Source organism: Lepisma saccharinum, chromosome 11 (assembly GCF_977018435.1).
Source record: "Lepisma saccharinum chromosome 11, izLepSacc3.1, whole genome shotgun sequence".
Classification (NCBI taxonomy): domain Eukaryota; kingdom Metazoa; phylum Arthropoda; class Insecta; order Zygentoma; family Lepismatidae; genus Lepisma; species Lepisma saccharinum.
This window is the reverse complement of record NC_139239.1, coordinates 77,206,345-77,233,585: the sequence shown is the minus strand read 5'-3', so window position 1 is coordinate 77,233,585 and position 27,241 is coordinate 77,206,345. Positions and strand designations below refer to the sequence as shown.

General features: G+C 38.7%; 2 protein-coding genes across 4 annotated transcripts; both read left to right on the top strand.

The window, feature by feature from the left end:
* Positions 1-302: 302 nt before the first annotated feature.
* Positions 303-3,094, top strand: LOC145995087 (uncharacterized). Its single transcript, XM_083131621.1, has 2 exons — positions 303-1,245; positions 3,066-3,094. Exons 1-2 carry the CDS (start codon positions 303-305, stop codon positions 3,092-3,094), a joined length of 972 nt encoding a protein of 323 aa, XP_082987747.1.
* A 1,982-nt stretch (positions 3,095-5,076) lies between these two features.
* LOC145995322 (G-protein coupled receptor Mth2-like) lies at positions 5,077-27,223 on the top strand. Of its 3 annotated transcripts, XM_083131932.1 has the most exons (6): positions 5,077-6,102; positions 9,663-9,741; positions 11,578-11,762; positions 14,500-14,677; positions 17,928-18,001; positions 27,194-27,223. In XM_083131932.1, exons 1-6 carry the CDS (start codon positions 5,160-5,162, stop codon positions 27,208-27,210), a joined length of 1,476 nt encoding a protein of 491 aa, XP_082988058.1. In that variant the 5' UTR covers positions 5,077-5,159; the 3' UTR covers positions 27,211-27,223. The 3 variants fall into 3 exon arrangements, with proteins under 3 accessions (XP_082988058.1, XP_082988057.1, XP_082988059.1); XM_083131931.1 differs by lacking the exon at positions 27,194-27,223 and having other exon boundaries at positions 17,928-19,647; XM_083131933.1 differs by lacking the exons at positions 14,500-14,677; positions 27,194-27,223 and having other exon boundaries at positions 17,928-18,054.
* The last annotated feature ends 18 nt before the right edge of the window (positions 27,224-27,241 follow it).

Below are 27,241 nucleotides of genomic sequence, written 5' to 3'. Positions count from 1 at the left end.
GTTCGCACTTCCCCCTGTTATCACTCACTTCCTGGCAACAGACACTAGAGTGTTATCGATCTTTATACGCGTTGATTGGCACGCAGTAAGGTGTCATCAGTGTTGTTTAACCTTAAGGATCTCGGATAGCAAGAAGTTTACTTGTTCATTTCGCCACTTCGCGTCCCTATATCTGTGCTGCTGTTGTGACACGGTGAACTTCTCAATTATAAAACATTTATTTTACGGCAAGAGTTGCGTGAGGCAAAATTTCTCTAGTGATTAAATTTTGTTGCACTTGAAGCAAGAAAATAGTTGGTAACATGCATTGGGAACTATTTCTAGGAATTGTGTTTGTGCAAGTAATATCGAAGTATGTATGGGGAATAAATAAGTGTTGCCCTAATGAACAATCTTTTGAAACATCTAGTCTTACTTGCGTTCCTGCAAACAGTGAAAATGCTACGTACACAAACGTATACAACGAAACCGAAGCACTCTTTGATAAAATAGGTTTTCCTGAATGCGAGCACATTGCTATGGATATACTCAACGATAACGACAGTGTTTTGACGGTGAATTCTAGTGAAATCTTAACGTGTAAGAACAGTGCGAGTACCCACAGCTTCGCAAAAGCCAGTTTCTGCATAGATTTCGATTCTGGAGGCATGGTTGCCCTTGTCTGCCCTTGCACGACGTACACTTGCATCAATAAATGTTGTCCGGAAGAAGAACTTCTCAGCATAGCCGACGGAATGTGCGTCCCAGCGCAAGACGAAAACTACGCGAACAAAGTCTTAACTTTCCTCAAAAGTTCTGCACCGGCAGACTTTTATATCATCAAAGACCGTCTTGCAAACGGGCTGTGTCCCGAAGGAGCGACGATGGCGTCCGAGGAAAAAGGAGAGTTCAGGATAACAGAGGATGGGGATGCCATCCTACCAAACACGGGTCGTAGGGGTCAGGATGAATTTTGCTTCGATTTCGCTGTAGGGGAAGACGATGTCGAATATGGCGAGCTTCTCCTTTGCCTGGAAGTTTACATGGAAGCAAAAATCCAAAACACTGTTTACTCCGCTATGCTGATCGTAGGGTCTCTCTTTCTCTTCTCGTCACTTGTGGTGTACGTGATGGTGCCGGAGCTGAGAAAGAATTTGCATGGTAAAAACTTTATGTTTCACGGTGGTAGCTTGTTGATCGCGTTCATTGGCATGGCGATCATCCGACTGACATCTAGCAACTCGAGGGATACTTGCAGAACACTTGGTAAGTTGCGTTTTCTCTTACAAACATATGATATAGTAGTGTTGCATGCTGCAAATATTTTGAATTTATAGTGTATAATTATTACTAGGGAAAGGATTTTAAGGTGCAAAATTATGGTCGGGAGAAGGAAAGAAAGGTTGTGAATTTTTTTTCAAAAAGGAGCAAAAAAGGTGCTGATAAAATGACGCTATTCCATGCTTTCTTTTTCTGCCCCTTCTGTATATAATGCGCGCGGGCCGCATAGAGAACTGTGGTTCTGCCGAATAGGTTTGGTTGAAGTTTGTGTTTTGCTACAACATTATCTTGGGAATTCTTGGGGCTCAATGATTATACTATACCATTTTATAGTTCTCGTTCTGCTCTACAAAATTAGACTGTAGGGTTTTATGTAACTGCTCAAGAAGAGTGAAAATAGATTATTTTTCTGTCTAATTTTTCAACAAAACATGAAAGAAAAGGAAGGGAAAAGGTGCTCAAGCATCAAAGAGGGGGTAAAACGGGGGATAAATGTTCTAATCTCACGAAAAGGTGCAACAAAGTGTGTTTATTTTACTTGATTTCATGTTCTAAAATACATATCTCAAACAATCAGTGTGAAAACAGTTATATTTTTGGAAAGGTGCTGCACCTTGAAATCCGTTCCCTAATTATTACATACCGAACCGTATATCAATGGGTCATATTTTTTGTGACGACATTGTTGATGTAATGCGCTCAGTTGTCTTAGGTTCGAATTCTCAGTAACGAATGATTGTGAAAGCCTTTTGCCGTAGAAACATTAAATAACCAAAAATAATAATATGTTCAATTATTAAATCAGCAGATGGGCTATTGTATGAAACTGATGTTTCATAAACCCTTAAAGTATTTGTTTTATAGCTTATGATTTTTATCTTTCTAATTCATTACACTATTGCAGATATTATTTAACTTCTAAACTTTTCTGAAGCTAAGAATCCAATAATAATGCAATCCGTATACAATATCGTATTTCTGTGAAAACATATATCTAAAGAAAACAAATATGGATAATTTGTACATTTGTACAGTACATCCAACTTTCTTGGTTGAGAATAAAATGACCACTATCAGAATATAAAACGTAATATGTAGCGAATGTTCCTTTATATTCCCCGAGAAGATTCATTCGAGTGAACGCCGTCGGCCCAGCGGCCGAATCTTGACCATCAATTTTCCTGGGTTTGAGCTTCGGCGTTGGCATGAGATGAGTGTTCTTCGCAAGTGTTCCTTCATAACTTTATCCTAATCACCACTCATCCTCATAGTCCTCATCAGCCAAAAGAGACAGAAAAGCGTCATAACATAATACTAACAAATTAGCCACGTTAAATAAAAGGAAAAACCTAAAATTTAAACTCCTGAAATTTAGGTAACCACTAAAGTGTGGAGAAACTTTTATCCAGTGTTTAAACTTTAGCAAGGAATTATTATCAATAAACAGTTTTAAAAAAGATAAAGGTACCCCTGTGCATGTGAGATGATGTGGAGGTAGAGCTTCACATATTCTTCATCTCGGCCATAATGGGATGAAGTGACCAGCATCACGCCCGGCCGCCTTTAATCCCCCAAGGACTGACCCCAGGTACCCATGGATACGAGGCTGGGTGAGCCTCAGAGCCTGGCAGAAACAGGGAAATGACTGGAAAAATTCCTAGTCCAGATCACCTGCTCCGGGATTCGAACCCGACTCTTGCGCGTGGCAGCCAGATGCTTTATCAAAAAAAAGAAGACCTCTAAGCGACAGCCTTCCTCATACCACAAACTCATATCTACTATTCTCAATTCTCTTTTTCATTCAGAACAAACGTTCACAGACATCTATGTCTGAACCGAGATTCGAACCAGCGACCTCTGGCGTTGTACCTCGTACGGAGAAACCGTGGCTCCATCCATAAACAATAAATTAACAAATTTAATTGGGCAATATTTTATATCAAAATAAGTATACTTAATTTGTTTGCATTTGTAGATATTATATTATGTGTAAACAACCCATGCACACACAGTCTTATCAATATAGATTGTACGTACAGTAAGATTGATTGATTTATAGAATTTGAAATTCTGGGCGCGTAGGCACTAAGGCTATTTTGCACCCGTCACATTGTACGGGGTCCAGCCCCTCACCATGGCCGTAGGCAAGGAACATGTTCGGCGGGGGGTTCATTTATAATTGTTCCCATGGGCGTTGCCATAAATTTGAGTAATAGAAATAACAATAATAATTAATTCATAATAATAAAACAATTTTATTCTATAATAATAATGGTTATTATTATTATTATTATTATTATTATTATTATTATTATTATTATATCCTTGAGGGGGCTTGCTCAATTCTGCAGATGAGTGAATATCCAGCACAAGGCTTTTTTTTTTATTTAAGTTTCACACAGTGTACTGAAATGCACAATTATTATACTTTTTTAAAAAAATTTATATAACTTCAAGAAAAAGCCTTAAAAGTTACATGGAAATTTTAGTCATAAAGTTTTTGTTGTTTGACCTTGAAACTTAGTAATTTTTGGAATTTTGAAAAGTGTTGAACCAGTTATTATTTTTAAAAACAGCCTGGTGCATGAATTGTAACCTCAATTGCGAACGTAATGCACCAAGAAACTGAAGATCCTAAGTTTGAACTCCTATCAAGGGGGATTTTCGACTTTATCGGACAGGGAATTTAAAAGTTGGAAAGGGAATTTTGGGACAATCAGTCTATATTCTTTGTGACGCAGAAACAACACTGGAAAGAGGACAGCAGAAGTGAAAAAGGAGGGGTCGCAGGTGGGCTAGGAGAATAAATCCTTTTTCACTCAAGTTTCAGAATTCCAAATGTTTGAAAATTCTAGCTTGATGGTTTCAACATTATCTCCTTGCATTTTTGTGATGCTTCGAAAAAAATAATTGAAAATGAGTTAAAGATTTTGATTTCTGAACTTTCATTAACTAAACATGTCAGAAGTTTCGGGGGGGGGTGGAGGGGGTTGAACCCTAGAAACCTCGTTAGTCCGCAAAATTCAGCCCAGAGCGTACTACGTGGAAGTGAGGTTGACATTTTGGAGTACTACGTGAAGGTGAAAGGATCACCTGTTACAGCCCATGTACAGTTAGATTCAGAAGTTATTCATTTTTTTGGAACGTGAGGTTCTTACCAAACAGTCAGCTCTCTAAGAGGATCAGTACAAACCCATCTAGTTTAACTACATAGGAAATGGCAACTGTGGACAATTTATCGAAAGATCAAGTCATTGCCTGCAGCCATGTGCGAAAACGATTCTAGTGGGGTCCGAACCACCATATGCCTCCATCAGGTACCGAACCCGGGACCTCTTGGTTACAAAGCGACGACTTTACTACACCATCGGGGATACCCTATGGCTATAGGGGACAGTTCGAATTAGTATATAGAAATAAAAAGCTTGTAGTCTGGACAATTTTAGAACCACTACCCTAATAGCTTTGCAACCATGTGGGTAACAAATATGTTATATTCGTCCCATCTATCCTTGTGCTGCATTCGCTTGTATTTACAAATTAGTGAAATTTTCCTTCAGTGCGATGATTCACTAAGAAGATACCAGAGGTTGTTCGTTCAATACTTCTTCCTGCATTTGTTTACTTCCGTTCTTAGCTATCTAGGGCTGATAAGGGCCCTTGAATTTGTCTGTCTATAGCTGACGTCACGGGCGATGTAGCCATAACTTCCTTATGCTCGTTCCAAACAGATCATTCCAGTGAGGTGAAGTTAAACAGGTGGTATCATTGCGTTGCGACTTTAGTTTCACAATACATGCAGTGTGTGTGTGTGTGTGTGTCATAATATGGATACTTCGTTCGCTTTACAGATTAGAAGAGTTCGGTACTGAATAGTTAGAAATAAGTACTAGTGCGAGATGGTCTTCGAAGACATTGTAAAGCTAGTTTTAGTCACTATATTGTTGCAGCGAGTGTCAGGCGTCAGCAGGTGTTGTCCAGAAGAACAAGTGCTCGAGGTGTCCAATATGACGTGCGTTCCTCGTTTCAGTGAACTTGTTGAAAATTCTGGTGGATACACCGATGTTGAAGCATTGTTTGATTCGGTAGGCTTCCCAAAGTGTGATAAAATCTTCATGGATGTCCTCAGTGACGAGGAAAGTGATCTAACAGTGGATGACAATGAAGTATTGACTCGTAACGATAATGTAAGTTCTCGTACTTTTCCTAAGGAAAGCTTCTGCGTCGATTTGGATTCGGGATCCATGATAGTCCTCGTTTGTCCTTGCACAGCGTACGTTTGTCTGAACAAATGCTGCCCCCATGATGAGCTTCTGGATTTGGTCGAGTCAATGTGCGTTCCGGCGCAAGACAAGAACTACGCTTTCAAGTTCAGAAACTACTTGAGAAGTTCAGCAGCAACGGACTTCTACGTTCTCAAAAGTCAATTTGTCAGAGGGTTGTGTCCAGACGATGCAACTTTGGCGTCCGACACGGATGACGAGTTCAGAATAACCGAAAACGGAAACGCCCTCTTCACAGCAACCGGTCCCGTGAACTACCAAGAGTACTGCCTGGACTTTGCTCTAAGCGAAAGCGGCGATATGTACCCCGAACTTCTTATATGTGTGAAACCTTACACGGAAGCGGAAGTTCAAAACACCGTCTATTCCATTATGCTGTTCATAGGATGCGTCTTCCTCGCTATGTCCATTGTGGTGTATGCAATGTTGCCAGAGTTACGAAACAGGCTGCATGGAATGAGCTTCCTGAGCCACTGTGGGAGTTTGTTGATCGCTTTCTTCGCAATTGCAATCAGCAGGGTTTCGGGAGAGCAAGAGAGAAACGCTTGTAGAGCTTTAGGTAAGAATTTGTGCAATTAATACCGGCTGGCGACAATTTAAGTTACCCTTATTCAGAGTTTTCTGAAGCATCGGATTGCAGTGAAACTTGGTAGAGAGTCTATGTAGACCATATAGAAGCGAATGTTGACGAAAAAAGTTCAAATGTTCACCACCAGGTAGAAATTTGGCGCTGAAACAACGTCACGAGAAATTCCTCTTTAGACCATTGATGAGGCTGTCTTACTCTTCCAAAGCTTCATTCCCGTTGACGGGGGCAGGCCTCCCTGATGGCGAAGTGGTAGCGTCGTCGCCTTGTAATCAAGGGGTCCCGGGTTCGATACCCGGTGGGGGCACATAGTGGTTCGGATTCCACTTTAAATTGAAGGTCCAGTCCCAATTAGCCTTTCTGTGCATAAAGTGGACTTAAAACACCAACTCAATCAATCAATCAATCGTTGATGGGGCGCATACTGAAGTCTGCTGTGCCGACATCGACTTTAATTACAGGTTGTTGTTACTGCAGTGCCACCCGGTAGAGAAACTTTGATTTTTTTCTTCTTCGACATTCTGTTCCCAATTACCTCCATAGCCTCTCTACCAAGTGTCACTGCAATCTGTTGTTTCCAACGGGCTCCAGAAGGCTCCGAGTAGGGGAATTTTATTTTGCAGCGCCACATTTTCACTTGATGGTGAGAATTTTAACTGTTTTTTTCGTCAGCATTCGCTTCTCCATGGTCTCCATGGCATATCTACCAAGTTTCACCGCAAGCCGATTCTTCAAACGGCCTCCAGATGGCTCTGAATAAGATAACATTAATCGTGGCCACCCGGTACAAGAATAAGTGTCTATCTTTAGTTCTCAATTCAACAGCGTGCCCCCGAATAAAATTGATGTAGGATTTTGACTGCATAATAATTTTCATAAACCAAATATATACATTTTGTATTTGTACTATTTTAATTATCCACATTTTCTGACCTTTTTGCAATGATGAGAATGTGTGATGATTAGATTAAATTCATGATGAGCCGCTCACAAAAATTATTGTTGTCCAGGCAGGGATTAGAACCCGGAAACTGTGATGGCGAGATCGCAACAAAACATGCATGCATACAGAGCGTTGTTCAAATAGCGTCCGCGGACCACAGAGACGTATAGAGTACATCAATACAAACAGTACCATGTTTGTCCTTCATGCGACGTTTCGACGTTAAGAGCATTCAAAAAGGGCCGTTTTGCCGTCCATGTGAACGCAACCCAACATAACATTTGATCGCATTTGTGACGTTAGTTCCTGTTCTGACAAGACGTGTATCGGCGAGGAGAGGAATACTCGACCACCATTACGTCTACACTTGTGACGTCATCACAAAAGTTTTAAGGAATTGGATGTAATGTTTTCTACTGGCGACAAGGCTGTTAGGAGAGATAATGTGTCACTTTTATTATGTATTAATGTAACATGGTGTATTACATTAATACCACGCACAAGAATGGACAGTTATTTAGTTTATGAACTTTCAGCAAGATATTGAGAGCGTTAAAGTTAACAATGTACTGTTCCCTGAAGAATGTTTATGTATTTTGCAGTCGAAAACTATCCCTCCGTAAACCAAGTTTTCTACTATTTCACATCTTTACACTCATTTTGAACCATATTTAACTTTTACAGAATATTTTTCGAGATCCTAAACAAACTAAAATAACATAATTGCAAAGTTGTATAATAGCCTTAAACGGTCCTTGAATGAGGAGTTATTGAAGATGCAACTCTTTTATGTTGCTAAAAATAAGATTATTGCAATTGCAGGATCCTTCGACAGTCAAATTATGGTTGGCCTGAAAAGATTATTGAATTGTTGTTTCTAAGTCCACTTTCGTCGTCGCCTTGTAATCAAGAGGTCTCGGGTTCGATAACCGGTGGAGGCACATAGTTGTTCGGATCTCACTTTAAACTGTTGGTCCAGTCCCAATTAGCCATACTGTGCATAAAGTGGACATAAAACACCAAATTAACCAACCAAGTCCACTTTATGCACAGATAGGCTAATCGGGACTGGACCTACTGTTTGAAGTGGGATCCGAACCACTGTGCAATGTGCCTCCACCGAGTACAGACTACTATTAGATTCATTGGTTGATAACTAATTTAAAATAATTGTATAGTTGTCAACAAGCCATACATAATCGAACAAACATTCTTAACGATTATGTCATGATTTATTTTGCAACCTCCATAGCATAGTGGTTAGAATTGCGCGCCCGAGTTAGATCTCGTACTGGGCGTGGATGTTTTTGCGTGTCCCTTCATCAATTTCATCCTATCATCACTCATCCTCCTCGTCGCATTTAGCCAAAATAGTGGCAAAATGGGACGCCAAGTAACAAAAATGAAACCATAATTTATTTATTAATATTTTATTCTAAGAGTAGGGGAAGCGGGGGCCAGTTGCAACACTTTTAAAATTTTCAACTTCAAAAAAATTTATATTTTTTTGCTTTTCAACATACGTTCACGAAACTTTGTAGTTTAAAGGCGGGATACATTCCAGTTGCACAGAAAATTTGAGAACCTCGACACTCATGTACTTTTATTGGAAATTTAAAATTTCTAAACACCTAACTTTTCTTGCAACTTGCCCCGTATGCGGGGCAAGTTGCAACAGTGGAAACATAAATGAAAGTAAGAACGAAAATCTTAATTTATTTAACAAATTATACAAAAAACGATATGAATATTATGTTAGAAACCGTTCAACATATGCTGACATTGTAACAATATTTTAAACTTCAAGTAGGCCTAGACCTAAATTTAGCATATTTGTGGTTTAGATAAAGGAGTATACAAACAAAAGAAACACTTTCTTTAATCTGAGAAACAATGATGACAGACATAAAACGCATCTTCTTTCGCACATTTCTTGAAATGTGCCCACCCGTCACACTATACACTGTACCCACTCCCTTCCAACTGTTGTAACTTACCCCTCACCCACTTTACTTAACAATAGGACGAAAATGTCTTCAACATGAATATCATTGTAAACATGGCTGTTATTCTTTTACAGATGAAAGTACATGTGTATCATTAATAGCAACATAGTCAACGACAGTTACTTGTCATAGTCGCTAGTCACTTCAAAATAAATTATTAAAAATTTACTCACCTAGTCTGAAAACAACAATTCTTATTTCCTGTAACTGTTATCAGCTCGCGTGCAACAACAATCTAGAACGTTTCTTCCTCCACAAAATGAACATGCGCGAAGGACAATTTCGTTCTCGTAACTCTTCACGTTGAGGAGATATTAACAATATTGCAACCTGCCCCTATTGCAACTAGCCCCCGCTTTCCCTACATATTAATAAACACAGTTTAAAAAGGTATTTACGAATAAACTTTTTAAAATCCTGACATCACTGAATAAGATAATTCTCAGGGCCGCTGTATAACGAAGGTTTAGAGATCAACTACACTGTACCTTCCTCCAAATATTGGAAGGAGTGCAATATATCCACCCTTTTTGGGAAGCAACGTGTTGGTTTCCATATTTAATTAATGTTGTCTTTACTTCCAGTGTTCATCATCCAGTACTTCTTCGTGGCCTCATTCTTCTGGTTGAATGTCATGTCTATCGATATCGCATGGACCTTTAGGTAATCTTGGCTTCTTGCAAGCTAATTTTTGTACAAAACTAATAGCAGATATTTGATCATGGCAATGAGAGATAATTTGTCGAATATAAATTAAAGTTTAAAAATGTCATTAAGTCTTAATTGCTTTTGTTTGGACAAAAATATATAAATATATAAAATTATATACCTTTTATATTGGTAGCAAGATTTTTGCAAACGTTTTCCAACTTGATGTGAGAATGATATAAAACATCGCATTTAAATGTACTGTTTGAGTTACATTCAAATAGCTATGACAAAACACGACTACACACACACACATACACGCACGCACGTATGGATGCTGTAATTGCTCCGTTTTCATTGAAAGTAGTAACCTAATCAAGTGGTTTTGTATGACTTGTAAGGGACTCAATTAGGTAAAACTATTTTGTATAATTTGTTTGCAGTGAAGAGTGAAAATGTAGACAGCAGGTATTATTTTGCTCACAACTTGGTGAAGATTGAATTCAAAGAGCATAAGCTGCTGCTATTACATTCGTTCATCTTGTTTATGAGCCGGAGTCTAAGTAGCGGCAAGTATTTAGAACATTCTCTTCTCTAGACTTCAGAAAGTTCCTTCATAGGGCTGTACCTTCGCTGCCCCTGTTACGGCCTCCCGTTTAGACAGAAATCTGTAATTTTGACGTCATCATGCAAATTCCCTCCCCATCTGCGTCAAAGATCTCATAGTGGAGGCACATAGTGGTTCGGATCAAATTTTAAACTGTAGGTCCAGTCCCAATTAGCCATATTGTGCATAAAGTGAACTTAAAACACCAACTCAATCAATCAATCAAAGGTCAACAGTTTCCAAATATGGAGTGTGTAGTAAGGGATGATTTCAGTAGCAGTCAATTAACATTTCAAGTTATTTTTTAAAGATATAGAAAAATTGTAGTATTTGTGTGATGTATCTACATTTTATATAACTTATATAACACACAAAATTTACCTTAATTTAACACTGTTATTTTTTTTAAAAAATGGACTTGGTTTACAAAGCCCCCCCCTGATAACCCGTGAGCCCCCCTTGAAATCAATTCTAGCTACGGGCCTGACACACACACATACACAAAACCTAAAGCACACCTCTCACCTTCCCTCCACGTGATCATGGCGTTTCTCTACCAAGCCCCATACAGTATTTTCATGACAGGAAGCCCTGAAGAAGACACCTGTTGAGGTACTGGTGCGTCGGAGAAGTTATTGTGGTTTCAAAGTAACATTAGTCACGACACACACACATACACACAAATTATAAGCTGATGTACGCGAAACACAACTGTATTTTCAGATGCTGACCAACTACTCTATTGTTCAAGGCCAACCCTGAAAGGAGGTGAATGACACAGAAAAATCTTGTAGTGTATTATAAGTAAAAAGAAAGAGGTAGTTTAAACCACCAAACAACGGGATTGAATTATTCAACTAATCTCCTTTAATTTAAAAAAAAAAAAAAACACTTTCATTTCAAGATCGAAAATTATTTTTAGGTCATTTTTAAATAATTTTAAGGTCATTCTGCAGGTGGTTTTTTGAGATTTTCTAGGTCATCAGCCCTAAATTAATAATATTATATTATATTTTACTTCGGTCTGTGTCGTGTGTTTAACTAATTCATCAACAATTAAATTACAAATGTGCTTTTGTCTTAAAGGACATTAACTAAAATTTTCATAAGTTTATATTAACGCTGTAATACTATTTGTATTGTATTGCGTAGAATTATATGGCTAACGGGATCAGAAAGTATTCGTCTTGATATGGATGTATGATAAAGTAGTGTTTAATATATCTTAATCCCCTTACTTTCAGCGGAATACGACCTATATATGGAGATGTGCTTCAGCGCGACAGAAAGAAGTTCATGTTTTACTCCATCTACGCATGGGGCGCCACCGCTGTTCTCTCAATCATCACTGCCATCATGGAGTTTTCACCAGACGTGTCAGAAAATTCGCTGAAGCCAAGGATTGGGGAGAAAATATGCTGGTTTGACGGTACGTAAGGATTAACAGCGAATACTATTTGCTGGTAAGACCAACTTTGTTGCAGTCCATCTGGAGCTTATCGTGGGTGCCATGAGCTGTTCGTTTTAAAGCCCAAAGCACACGCTGCATCTGTTTGACGCAAGTGCCATAACATCTCTTTCACCTTGGAAAAATCTTCCTGCTTTCAAAAGTTATCAACACAAACACTCCCAATACATGTCATTATTGTGAATCTAGTAATTATTATAAAGATATACAACGCCAATATCACTGAATGAAAACATGAATATACTATTTATAAATATAACGCAAACATTGAACAGGTGCCTAATTTCATTCATCCAACATTAAATCACGAACTGGAGTTGTCTGAAAGTTTTCGAAAATTCACAAATAACGAGAACAAAAATATAAATTCGAAGTCAACAGAGAAACAATGGTTACTTAGGAAAACTACTTTAGACAAATTCAATAATTGATTTGTGTCGTATTTACATTATATATGTGTGTGGGAGGTGTATGTGTGTATACAGGTATATGTGTGTGTGTGTGAGAGAGAGAGGGGGGGAGAGGTGTATATGTATAAGTCAGGATCGTATATTCTAGGTTAGCTAGGCTATCGATTAGAAATTGAAAATAAAACTTTTATTTCAATGAACGATGATCCTGGAGTTAGCAACCTGTTTTCTTAGCAGTTGCTACCTTGTTATCGTTGGCATGGCAACGTAGCTTCCTTGAAGACGCGAGAACGAACTAAATGAGTGTGTCTAACCATTTATACGAAGCGTTTAAGCGAGCCTAGTTTTCTCCCTTCCTCCATAGCGACTTCCACGTAATTGCCATATGTTCACCCGTAAGCGGAAAAAAAAACGCCCACCTTTGAAAAGTCGAAATCTGCACGATGTGACAACAAAGCAAGGCAGTATAGCAAATCTCATTTACGAAAGAGTAACCTCGCCAGTGCATCGAAGTCTTAGTGATGTTATAACAGATAACAGATATGTAATTGGGGGTCTTTACTTATTTTTGACAACTTTCCATTGATACATTTTACTACACATTCTTTGCTCCTGATATTGCTGCAGTTAATTTCAAGGAAGTTCTTCACAGTTTGTAACACTGTCTATCATCCGGAATCAAATCGTGGCAGTCTTCTCGAGTTTTTGGCTTGTCGGAGGTTTTGAAAGCAGCTGCTTATATTCCCAAGATAATGATACACAAACGATAAAAAAGTTTTCATGGACACAAACTATAATTTATTGGGGGGAAAACATATCGATAGGCCTATCAATATGTAAAGTTGCAACACGTGATTGGACGAAAAATACCAACGTATCTAGCGAACCCAGAAGAGATTGTACAAAGTAAAAGCGCTACAAAGGGAATCTTCTTTATAAACTCAGTCTGACATTATGATCGACTGTTTTAGGTTTCGGTGGATGGCAGTTTATAATGTAAGTGTATTAAAATTGTCCTATTATTTTTACTGTCATTTCAATCCTTGTTCGTTGAATTCTTTGTTAAGAATAATGAAGAGAGAACATTGATCATGCTATACAGATATGACCCACGAGCTTTACTCTTCCATGGTTCATGGTTTTCAATTTGATAGATGGTCATCATGTTCTATAAGATCACAACGTACAGTCACGAGCAATGAAAATGGGATACCTAGATCCTGAAGCACCTGCTTCTTTGTGATGTGTTAAGAGTGTTGCCTAAATCTAGGACGATGAGCACAGTTCAACAACAACTTTCCAATAGGATGTTCGCGGTGTAAGGGGTGACCTTCCACGTAGAACACCCAATTGTCAACCTCACTTCCACGTAGAACACCCTGGACTGCATTTTGCAGACGAACGAGGCTCTGGCGACTGGCCCTGGCCAGTATAATTCTGTGTGTTGTCCTGTGTCTTCTCCTTAAGTGTGCTGAGTGCTTCATTACAGCCTCAGCTTTTAACCGAAGTCAGAATATTTTAATATTTTAGTTACGACACGACATAACGTACAGTTATGTTTATTTTAGTTCTGTCAGAATATTTTAGTCTTCCAACGTTACAGTCATGTTATAAGTTACATTTTAGTTCAGGTAAGGGACTGGGCCCCGTATAAAGTGACGGGTGCAAAATAGCTCAAGTGCTGCCACACCCAAAATTTTAAATTCTAAATCTAAAATCCAAAATCAATAGGATGTTCTGATATCGCCTCATAGTTATGCAACCCGCATAACGCGTTGCATGGAAGTCAGTATTTCCGGAGCCTCCCGATGGTGCAGTGGTAGCGTCGTCGCCTTGTAATCAAGGCGTCCCGGATTCGATACCCGGTAGAGGAACAAGTGGTTCGGATTCCACTTCAAACTGTAAGTCCAGTCCCGATTAGCCTTACTGTGCATGAAGTAGATTAAAACACCAACTCAACAAGTATTTCAGGATATGGGTGTCCCATTTGTTTTGCCGCTGACTGTACACGCAGAATGTAATCATTCCTCTACCATTTTGTAACCTTACATTTTGGCACAGAGTAGGTGTGAAAACTGCGAAAAAGGTAGTTTCGATTAGGACAGCAACCAGTGAATCTGACAAGTAGCGCCACTGCTCCACACACTGAACTCCCGTGTCAGAAGATGGCGCAAAGGTAGTGAATGCCACACCGTCCTTGTAGTCCTGATCGGGCGTGGAGTTTTCGCTTAAATTTTAACAAACCTTTTTTGGACCCATCTTTCATTTTCCTTCGTTCTCCTTTGCAGAGGAGACGAGCGTGCAGTTCGCTTACTTCTATGCTCCGATCAGCGTGTTGCTCTTCGTGAACCTCATCTTGTTTGGGTTCACCGTCTTCAAGCTGATGAAGCGGATGAAGAAGACACGCCGAACTCTGAAGAGGACCGACAGCAAGCGCCATTCCGAACACGCCAACGACCGTAGGAGGTAAGCCAGTGCGGATTTTTAAATATTTGAGGTAGCTAATTTACATGGCGCTCACAAAGTCCGTGTACCCCTACATATATTTTTATCGCAAAGGTGGTACGTACCTCTTTGGAATCCACAATATCCGTGTGTGTCCCTCCATAGCCCAACTTCTCAAGGTCATGTTATCCAACATTCTCGATCTAGCTCAGATAATAACGTGAGGTGGATGGTGCTCGATTTTTTCGAAGAAATGTGGATTTTCTTTTCCACAGAAAAAGATTGATTGATTTGTTTTTTTTTACTTCGCCTTTTGTGCCACTTTTGGCTAATTTGCAAAGATGGGGATAAGTGATAACATGATTAAATTGATGAATGGACACTCACAAACATCCATGCTCAGGCCGGGATTCGAATCCGGGACCCCTGGCGTCGTAGCGCGATGTGCTAACCACTCCGTCACGGGGGCCCACAGAAAAAGACATTGCGACTGCGGGAGCTGAGATAAATCGCGCATTCATCTTTTAACACGACTTTTGCCTCTTGAGTCAGTGTTGGAATTTAGAGCACAAGCATCCACACGTCTAATTGGACTATCTCTCTTCGTTCTCCAGCAAATTACTCATTATTAAGACTCACGCATTTTATTCTTTAGTCTAGTTCTGTTACACCTATGTGGTCGCAGAATAAATTGGTCACACATTGGAAATGAATAAAATGCGTGTAGTTGTTTTGAATCTGCTGTACGAAATCATGTTTACTTGTAAATTTGTCTGAACCACAGAGTAGGAAAATTAAGGGGAGGGAAGAGAGAACTTTTTTCTTTCTAATAGAGTGATTTTCGGTGTGTCCAGACACACACTATATACGCCCCTGTTTAGTATCGATTAATACAATAAGACAGTGAGAAGGAGTAAGGTTTTTCTTTCTCCGACTGAACTTTCATCAAGGCTTTTGCCCCTGTGTTATCCATTACCTTTCAATGGACGCCAACATTTCATTTGCAGATCCAATCATGGGTGATGGTTGATTGCCAACCCAAAAAGCACGTTCTCGCGTCGATTCAACCGGTAATGGTTGGACAAATTCAGCCGCGTCTCCACAAAGTTCAAGCCTTGTGGATGGTCACGTAAATACAGGGGGATGAGGACTTTGTGCGCACCCTGTAATTGTTACCAATTCGAGTCATTTTGTTTCTACAAAGATGTGGCCTACGTTAAAAATATAAGCATAGAGAACTTAAGGGATAGCTTATTGGACATTGCCTCTCCCTTCCCTTGTCGCTCCGTGTCTTAGTATTCTTCGCCCTGGTGAGGAGGTGAACAGACAAGGGTCTCTCCGATTCGGTACACATAGAGAGCATCCATCCCTTGAATGGTTTTATTTCCTGGGAAGACTTACTATGATAAAATGATTCAATATTACCTATCCGCATGCCTTATCAAGACACTCCTCTTTCAAATAATATAAAAATATATATATCCTAAGTTTATCAATGTTTATTAATAACTATAATACATTTCAATCGGAAGTACAATTCCATGCAGAAATGTGATTTTCCTTTTTGAAAGAATGGAATGTCCATCCTTACTATCACAATAAAACTCTTAACTGAATATAGTGACCGAAGAATTGTAAGTTTTATGAGTTATACAGTATTGAATTAGATCACAAATGGAACTTTCGGTTAATTTTTCTTAACGAATATCCTATTCGGTGTATTCAACAAACATCAAGTCACATTTAATGGTCATTTCACATATGTTAATTTCTTTCACTTCTTGCAGACTGCTTAATTACATCAACACTGGGAAAAATCGAAACTGAAAATTTTCACATTTCTTTCAACAAAATTCGAGTGTAACACATGTTTCATACAAATAAAATCCTATATGTAAGTTTCAATAAAATAATATTAAGAAATAAACACCTAATTTCAAAACATGTCGCCTAGTTAAGGATATCGTGATACGTTATGTAACGATCTAAATACGTCAGAGCACTTCTACATGCTAAGAAAACAAAATAAAGAATACAATAGTGAGCCTCTTTCAAATGTAAGGAAACACTTTCAAATCGAAATAACAAGGGACAAGTGTCACACCGAAGAGACAAGCGACATGACAACAAACTACCACATACTGGAGTCTGCATACTTCCTCCTCTCCAGTCTGTGCGTGCGTAATCAGTGCCAGGTACCGAGGGGTAGGCTAGGAGGGCCTATGGCGCCATGCACAGGGGGCACCATTCAAACCTTTTCTCTGTCAATTGGTCGGGAGAGGTTAAATAATCTCTAGATATTGTCAATTGGAAAAGAAATTGCAAGAAATTATCAATTTCGATACGATAATTGGAGATTTTTCTTAACTGAAAGTAATGAAAATTAAGTTCTAATTATTTGTATCAGTTGAATTCCATAAAAAAAATTACTTAGGATAATGTTGGATTTGATTGATTTGGTGTTTTAAGTCCACTTTATGCACAGTAAGGCTAATCAGGACTGGACCTACAGTTTAAAGTGGGATCCGAACCACTATGTGCATCCACTGCGTATCAAACCCCGGACCCATTGATTACAAGGCGAAGACGCTACCACTGCGCCATCGAGGAGGCCACTTAGGATAATGTAATACACAATATATAGTGTTATTTTCCTCAAGCAGTGTTGAATAATCTTAAATTACAAATGTTTCTACTGAGAGCATACTGCACTCTGTAATATTTTTCAAAATTGTTTTTCTTAACCAATTTCTTCTTCATTTACTTTAAAGTTTATATTCTGGTAATACACGGCTGGAATTTTATGTTTCCCAAAGTAGTAGTAATAATATGTTTTTAAAGACGCTCTTATCACACTAAGCCATAACTGAAATATTGTTAAATATTCTAAACTTTTTAAATAAAATTATGTAAACTACATTATTTTTTAAATGAGTTTTTCTTTGCTTCTTCATTTCAAAATTTGTAGGTTGTAAATATCACAGTCCATGAAATTAGAAAATATTGAAGGACGGACATAAAATGTCCGTGCTTGCTACTGCGGGAAAGGGGGACGTGGTCGCCAAAATATCTAACTACGGGGGCTGTTAGTGACACCCGAAAGATAAGCGACACATCACGTCGCTCCTGTGCAGAATATTCCCAAATTACACTTGTCGGTGGTCGTTTATCACTTGTTGCTTGTCACTTCGGTCTGAAAGCTCTCTAATATGTATGCATTCACAGAAACTCACGGTGTTATATTTCAGTTCCTTCACTTTGGTTCTTTCAGATTCCTGATGCACCTGAAGCTGTTTATGCTAATGGGACTGGGCTGGATAACGGACGTGATATCTGCGGCAGCAGGTGGGTCTGCCTACATATGGATCGTGAGCGACACGGTGAATATGCTCGTCGGGGTGTTCATATTTGTCATATTCGTGTGCAAAAGGGAGGTCCTGCACCTCCTTGCAAATCGCTATCCACGACTGAAGTTCCTTAAAGGGAAGGAGGAAGCACCACCCTCTGACGTCACCACTGAGACAACCCCTTCTATTCCTCTGAACCCAATAAAAAATTAGATGTTGTGTTTCTGTTTTTAAGGAATTGTAGAAAAAAGAATATTCTTTTGTGTGATAATCTAATCTGATACATTCAGTGGCGGCGATTAGGGGTGAGGGGGGCACTTGTCCCAGCACTATGCTAAATCTTATCTACCAAGTGAAAGTAAACTGACCTTGCCCCCTCCCTTCCGTTTTGGGAGCCAATCGCCGCTACAGGAAACGTTATATTTATTCGTATCACATGTGTCACACATTGTAAGTACTGTAGACGTAACGCCAATCGAGGTGTTACATAGACTTGGTGTAACAGTACACCTCTTTTGGTTTTATGGTGTAATGGACATTCTTCAGCACTATCATTCATATCTTGTTACACAAATGACTGTTAAACAATATCAAGTATAGAGGCGTGGAACGCTCTTTAGGTGCTACGTTACGTAACCTTAGTAGCTACTTATGCTTGTCAGCACTTTCGGTAACATATGTTCTACTTTACTTTGTCTGCAAGAATGGGAGACAGTCTTTACACATGAAAACTAAATTAATATCTGGTGTCTGCTTAATAATAGAAACGTCATAATGCAATAGACTAACAACGCTATAGGAACATATCACTGAGACAAATTAGAGTTCGTCAGTTATATTCATCTCAAATTAATATCATAAACTCCTAGTTACATCAGTAATGAACTCGCAACTCAAAAACAGAAGATTTTGTTACATCAGACATTTTCTTGATACTTGAAATAGTATCTAGTCGTTAACCATTCAGATGGAAGTCTTGAAATGTTGATTGTCCCGTCTGATATTCAGCTTCTGAGATATATAGGCTATTTGTATGTTTTAATGAATGGATAATGGCCTAGCACTAATGTGCATTAAATAGATGAAAATAAATTTAGTTTAGGTTGTTAACGTGGAAGTGGTAATTGCAAATTGACACAAATCCTCATAATTTGTTCAACATTTGAATGAAAATTTCTTATAAATGTTGAGTTTGCCCTTTCAACTATTATACTACAACTACTGTACCTTTATCACGTTAACAAGTATACACTACACATCTACTCAAAGAGATTAGTCGCGAGACAGATTAGTGACTACTGCCTAAATCAAAGTAAATTTATATAAATTTATTTTAAGAAATATTTTTTAAACTTATTTACTGAATAAATTTGTTCACTTATTGGCATAGATATAAAGTCATTATTTTAAGTACTTATTACATTTAGTAGCTATTTCTCTTTTAATTGCTCTTCACCCAGAGAGAATTCTTCTAAATGAGTGTGAGTATTTAAAACTAATGGTTCTATTATTTCCATAAAAGTTAGTTTCATGTTCGCATATACAATGTTGGGGACTAAAAATCCCATAATCCAATTCGATCTTTGAATTAGTCTACGTGGTTGTTCATTTTTATGTCAAATAAACTGCATTAAAGTAATAGAATTATTCTTTATTAGTAATTTGCCAGTTCTAGTATCTAGTTGCTATTTGAATTAAGATTACTTTTGAAATATGTAAATATGTATAGTCTTCATGAACTTGAAGAATGGAAATCCAGAATAAGAATATTTTATAAAATACTTAACTGATTAGTTTTAATAGGCACGCTTGATTGCTATGAGACATTTCTAAGGAAGCTGGTTTCCACATATAGGGAAGAGAAATTTAGCAACGAGAAACACGAAAGAAAATGAAGAGGAGTAAAATGAAAGAAGAAAAGAAATAAGGGTAATAAAATAGCAAAGAGAGAGAGAGAAGAAAGAAAGAAATGGAGGAAACAATTGAGCAAGGAGCGAAAGGGATAGAAGGTAATAAAATAACATAGAAGAGAGAAGGAAATAAAGTAAGGTAATAAAACGAGACAGATATAGAGAGAAGGGTAATAAAAAACTAAGAGTAATAAGAACGTAATGGTAATAAAAAAAGCAAGGGAGAGAAGGAAATAAATAAAGATAATTAGAGAATGAGAAACGAGTGAAACAGAATGAAAGAAAGAGAGAGTGGGGATAGTGGAAATAAACGTGATACGCTCATGTCTGTTTTGCACTTTGCTTATTTTATTTTACGTCGCTCTTCTATGTCTTTGGATTAATCGCGACAACGAGGATGAACTTTTCACGCCTTAGTGGGAACGTCCATAGTGTTAGAAGTGACCGTAAAAATTACAATGTTCAAAAGTTAAACAGTCTGCCTGTTAATGTACAAAAACAGGACGCAACAGTATTTTTTTAAAAAAATAAATTTGAATATCGTATCATAAATCTATTTTTAACTGAATCATTAAAATTAAATTTAAAAAAAATATTTCGACAGTTTTCGACATCAAACATTTCTACAATTAACAGCTTTTCAAAATCACTGAAATCTTGACCACTCGACGCAGCCTATGCTGATCACAGATTATTCAAAGGTGCTGATATTTTGACCAATGAGCACACGCAATCAAGTAAATGTTCTGTCTGCTCAACGAGAGAAAATCTTGCTCAGCGAGCAATGCTCAGACAACCCGAAGGGTACCTGGTATAGAGCGACCACAAACAAAAGAACCGTTTGCCAAGAGCCTTCGCGCATCTTCCCCTCCATCCGTTCAACTCGTTCCATGACAAAGCCTGCTCCACTCTACACCTACGATGTACAGCGCAAGCAGTTCTTTTGCTTGTGGTCCCCTATAGATCGCCAGTGTGGTGGCTGTTTGGAACCAGTGGAGGGGGCATGAGGCAACAGGTAAAGTTCAAGTCCAGATTGGAACGCCAGTTCGGCATCTTTTACATAGCTCGAGAGGAAACCGACCGGACGCATATCTGATTTCTCATCTCCTTTTTTTAGAAGCGCTGTTGTCAGTTCTACCTGCAGTGTTTAGACATCCAACACGAACTGCGACGACGTGACAATCCCAAAGTCTCCTCATTGTATATAAAGAATAGCACAGCACAATAACACAGCCTATTGAAGATGACCGCAACCTCACGTTAAGAAATCTCTAAAGAAACTGAATTCTGAATTGACAACACTCATTTACTCCACGTGGACTTGACAAGTTCTGTCAGTTCCTAAAACGGACGCTATTGGTGGGAAAGGTTTGAGGTTTGCGCTCCACGTGGACTTGACATAAGATTGTCAGAGGAAACTAATCTTTCGGAACTTTCTTTGAAGTAAAGTGGCGTTCTAATCAGGACTTGAACCATAAGGCAGTGGCGGATCCAGAAGTTATAGTTGGGAGGGGCGAATTTCAGGCGGGTACCTTACCTCACAGAGTAACGATTCCAACCTACACTTGCAGGAACATGACTTCAACATTCTGAAGATTGACTTGCAAAAATAGATCCAGGGCTGAAATATGGTTCTTATTGTGTGTCGTTATCGAAATTCCTACCGTTGCCCCGGAAAACTGAACAATTAGATATGGGTTAAGTAAATAAAGTAACAAAAACCTATTCTCTCAAGGGGTTTCGGGTTCAATACCCTTTTGAGGCATATTGCACAGTGGTTCGGATCAAAATTGAAGTTAAAGTTCTTGAGTTTTTTGTTTTAAATCCACATAATGATTGATTGATTGATTTAGTTTATTTTACTTCGCGTTTTGTGCCTCTTGGCTAATCTGTGAAGATGGGGATGAGTGATGAAATGATGAAATTGATGAATGGACATTCACAAACAACCAAGCCCGAGCGAGATTCGAACCCGGGACACTTGACGTCGCAGCGCGATGTGCTAACCACTCGAAATCCACTTTATGCACAGGTGGTCTAATCGGGATAGGACCCACCAAGTGCATCCAGTGGATATTGAACCCAAGACCTCTTGATTAGAAGGTTACAAAGTGAGCAGTGCTCCGTCGAGAAGGCCAAAGAACCAAATTTAAACTGTTGGTCGAATTCTGATTAGCTCATCATGAGCATGAAGTGGACTTAAATCAAAATTTCGGGAGCCTGTTAAACTTGGTGATAAAAGACAGAATATTTGAGTCTTCAAAAATATTAGACATAATAATATATCCAAAAACCTGCAGTTGGGAGGGGCGATCCGCGTGGATCCGCGCCTGCCATAAGAGGCAACACCTGACTGCTCTTCGCTGTCCCAATTGTTTTCTTCGTGGCTTGCACTTTCCTTCCTTTGATTTTCGTGCTTCCAGGTCTTTCTTCTTACCTCCGGTGACTCATTCCTTGCCTGGCCGCGATCCATGGCTTCTTTTTTGTTCGTCCGAAAAACGTCAATCCGTATCAGCCACGGTTGAATGCCCCCGCGCCACAGTCCATCGCCGTAGCAAGAAGCGGAATACGTTTCCCTCGGCCCGGTGGACTGCAGCACACCAGCCGCTCACGCTTTCCTCTTCTTTTTTAATAGTAAAATGGAGTTTTCGTTCATCTCGGGCTGGCAGGGAAGTTAACTCGAAAGGAAAGATTCTCCGCGCTACTTTCCCTTCGAGCTATCTCCTCGGGTTTCACCTCAAAACCCACGGGAATGCTGCGACGTCTCGATTGGCGGAACGCGCTCTCTGACATAATTTAGCAAGAGAGACTTCCGTGCAAGCCGGGGAATCCTCCTTGAGTAGTGCCAAAACCTTAATTTTTATATTGCGAGCGTGGCTATTGTTTTTCTAAAAAAGAATTGTTATAAACCGGATATTTCATATTGGAAACAATAACACGAGATAGAAAGAAAGGTGTTTCGAAAAAAAACATAGATGTCAGCACAAGATGAAAAAATATTAATAAATTGTTGGAGGATAATATCGATTTGGTGAAAAGAAAAAGATTTAGATAAATGAGAGCAATGGATGGAAAGAAGAACAGAAGTGGTTTTCATCATTCAACACAGGGGTGCCCATCCCCTCAAGGTTAATGGCGCATCCCCCCAAAAAATCATATCATTCGCGCCCTCAAACAATATCGCAATCCGCACGATTTAATTACGATAACAGGGGTCCCATCACTCAAGACCACCCCTAAAATCGTTCACCATAATCGAGTATATCGGTTATCTTGTAATCCAGCTATAGTTTGAAAACATCATATTCACCTCATTAAAGCACCAAAGACGGATCTTAGGAACTGACCATTGCGAGCGAAGCGAGCAAAAAAAATTTTTGATCCATTTCTTTGCAGGCTTTGAAGAATATTAATTTAATAAGATGTCAATACTTTTTCCAGCTTCTCCTTTGTCACGATCGGGGTCGAAAGCGTGTGGATCGCTAAATACAGTCTACAAAATTTAATGTTCGAACTCTCTCTTCTCTACAGAAATCCCTTGACAATCGAAGATTTAACACTTTATCAAGAGGTTCATATCTCCCCTTTAAATGTAATACTCAATCAATTTTAGACTTACTGTTGATATTGAAGAGTGGATATTACCTCCTCCAAAAAAATAATTTTCAGTCTCCTCACCAGAATTTCCGCAACAGTCTAAGACAATAGCAATACACAAGAATTGAATATTCCCTCAATTTAATGCTCATCCCCCTCTAACTAAAATACCCGCCATAATCTAAGACATAGAGTTGGATACTGTCCCCCCAAAACTTAATTCAGAATGCCCCCCCCAGAACACACCTGTCAATTAATGCCTAATAGGTAAAAAGTCCACCTTCGATAATACCCTGAAACACTTTCTTTTCTTCATCTAATGGATTAAATATGGTGCATTTAAGGTGTAAAATCTTTACATATATTTTGGAAAAATATATAAATGTTGACTTTTATATTATTTGAAGGGAAAAAATTCCCCCAAAAAATCTTGAAGGCGCAACCTGCGCCATAATCCCCCCTGTGAGCATCCCTGATTCAACAAATTTAAGCCTATAGTCCAGTGGTTCCCAAAGTGTGCACCGCTGGCTTAAAGGGGCACCGCGAAATGTTCCAATGTTTTCACTGAAATGACACTTTCTGGTTATGATATGATATGATTGTTCCAAATTTGCGCTTATTTAGTAAATACGAAATTTCTTTTTGAAACTGAAATGTGTTTTTTCCTAACTTAAGGCAAGCAATCTAATCACACTAACTGAGCGTTTAAGTGTTAAGATAGTCCTACATTCTGACTTGACCGCCGCAGAAAAATCTTGAAACACTAAGGACGCCCTGAAACTAAATCTTTTGAGTACTCCTGCTATAGTCGATTGTTAAACACGCAGAAAAAATGAAGTGACCTCAGAAGTATAGCTCAATAGATTTTGATTTCATTTTCATTTTATGACAGACCCTGTGGCGGAGTGGGGCGCTACAACGCCAGGGGTTCTGGGTTCGAGTCCCGGGTAAGGCATGGGTATTTGTGTTTATCCAGTTGATAAGAAACAAAGAAAAATGTAAGAATTGAAAAGTGTAAAAGTGAGAAAAAGAGTGAATGGTGGGGGATACCTCCGTGTAGGGGGTATTTCCTTTTAAAAAAAATTTAAAAAATAAAAAAACGAGTGGTTAGCATATCGCGCTGCGACGCCAAGGGTCCTGGGTTCGAATCCCGGTCGGGCTTGGTTGTTTGTGAATGTCCATTCATCAATTTCATCATTTCATCACTCATCCCCATCTTTGCAAATTAGCCAAGAGGCACAAAACGTGAAGTAAAATAAAACTAAATCAATAAATCACAATTTCATTTGATTTGCTTTATTTTACTTCGCCTTTTGTTCCACTTTTGGCTAACTTGCTAAGATTGGGATGAATGATGATATGATGAAATTGATGAATGGACACTCTGAAACATCCATGCCCAGGCCAGGATATAGCTCAGTAGAGCCTTTGTCTTCATTGCTATCATCCCTCCAAGGAGAAAATTTTGAATTTACTGTAGCGTAACATAATACGTCCATTGCAAAAACATGTAGCAGTTTAAGCTAAGAGATTACTGTTTGATATCATTATGTAGGTATTAAATAAATGGATAATTACTACAATAAACGTATTCTCTAACACTAATACTTATACAAGGGTTGGATAAAATGTAATGGCAACACTGCTGTCCCGTGAAAGGGGTGAGTCACAGCGCCACAAGCGTTTCGTGGCTGATAAAGGAATGTCAGACGAGGAAGTATAGTGAGTGGGAGCGATTGTATGTTTTTCAGTCAAAAACAGCAGTGCTTTGAAGCAGAGGACGAGAGTGCAAGCGCCCTAACAATATGTTTAGGCAAGAAGAACAACGTCTCTCAGGCAGACGGTCAACGCACCCTACTTCTGCACCTTCTTGCAACACCACCTTCGTCTCGCATTAAGAAGGAAGCGACGGCACGGTGTCCCATCATCCTGCTTGACAATGCAAGGTGTCACACTGCGAACAATGTGACGGCGCTCCTGCATAACTGGTAGTGGGAGGTACTGGAACATCCGGCGTATTCACCGGTATGAGACCGTGTGATTACGACCGTTTTGTCAAAATGAAGGAACCACTGGGCGGGAAGCACTACGACACACGCGAAGCCGTTATACGTGCTATAGGGCGGTCACTGCGGGACATCGACAGAGATGGACGCGCTGACGGTGTACGACGCCTTCCATACGTGTGACAGAAGGTCGTAGAGATGAGGGGCGATTACTTTGAAGAAATGTAACACGTGCTCCTCTGCCAATACAGTCAAGTACCAATTATACCAGTGTTTCCATTACTTTTTATCCAACCCTTGTAGTATTTAAAAATAAGGTTATTATTTTTCTTATTTAGAACCGAAAATATGTAACATAGTCAAATAGTGGAAAATAGGTGGACCAGGTTGGAAAATAAGGGGGAAGGGGAGGGCGCTAAAATCCATGTTGCTCGGGGAGAAAAATTTATCTTGTATAAAATCCTACAATACGGAAGTAGCTATTAAATACGGACATAGACTCTCACGGGTAACATTGGCAAAGTTCGTTTTGAACCCATTTTATGCTCAGATAAGCTAATCGGGACTAGACACACAGTTCATTAATGAATCAATTATGTTAATTTACGTCGCTTTACGGCAACTTTTGGCTAATCGCCACGTTGGGGATGAATAGTGATACGATAAGATACATGAAGACACAAACAAATATGGACGTATACTGGCCGAGACTACACTCTAGAGCCTCGTTAGTCTGCAATATTTCAGTCCAGAGTCTACTACGTGGATGAGGGGTTGACATCTGGATGTGTGTCTACAGAAATGTCTACATAGAACACAATAATCAACACACATAATCTTATTATTGTTCGTTTATTTTAATATAAATCTATGATACATCATTAAAAATATTCCGTTATTGTCACACTTCATACAACTAAAACGTGATACAAAAACGTCTTTCATTTAATCTGAATAATCCGAACGAGCTTTAGAATACCAGAATGATTACGTTAATCAAAAATAAGTGTAATTGTACATTTAAAACCTGATTCTTTTGAAAAATATGGAGTTACTTTCTTGCGCAAATCTTTGCTGTTTCTTAGTTTCTTATATATAAGACAATAACAAACTCTCTAACTGGGTTTGTAGTACTTAAAATAGAATAAAGAGATATTTGTGTAAAGAAGTTAACAGATCATAATGTTAATATTCAGACCAAAATGTTGTGCTTAAATATAGCAGTTCTAAATTAATATATACACTAAATGCACGTACGTTTTCGCTTGATTAATTTCGGTGACCAATGTCAGGATCCAGTTTCGATGTGGATAGTGGTAGGTCACAGAAATAAATCAAACGAAAATACACGTTTCTGGGATACGTAAGTAAATTTCGTGCGTATATTTATTTATATCTTACCGCGTCTAAAGTATCCTGTAATATAAATAATAATTTTTTGAGTTTCCAGTTAATACTCATGCAATAACACTCGAACTATTATCTGTACAATACGTAGAAAAATGTGAGAATCGTGAAGAAAATGTGTAGACCAGAGAAACAGAACAAAGATCTAGAAGTACTTCAACCCAAAGCGACTAGAACTTGTGTTTATCTGTAAAATAAAATGTCAAGATAAAGGAGTTAGTAATCAAAGTTAGCAAATTTGTACTAAAATAGATTTTTTTTTCTTTACAGCTTGCCAACGTTATTAGCATACAGTTAAACATGCATTAGAAACATTTA

Coding starts and splice junctions, on each gene's coding strand:
- LOC145995087 (XM_083131621.1), top strand. CDS start 303: ATGCATTGGGAACTATTTCTAGGAATTGTGTTTGTGCAAGTAATATCG. Junction 1,246..3,065: donor GGATACTTGCAGAACACTTG/GTAAGTTGCGTT, acceptor TTTTTCATTCAG/AACAAACGTTCACAGACATC.
- LOC145995322 (XM_083131931.1), top strand. CDS start 5,160: ATGGTCTTCGAAGACATTGTAAAGCTAGTTTTAGTCACTATATTGTTG. Junction 6,103..9,662: donor AAACGCTTGTAGAGCTTTAG/GTAAGAATTTGT, acceptor CTTTACTTCCAG/TGTTCATCATCCAGTACTTC. Junction 9,742..11,577: donor GATATCGCATGGACCTTTAG/GTAATCTTGGCT, acceptor CCTTACTTTCAG/CGGAATACGACCTATATATG.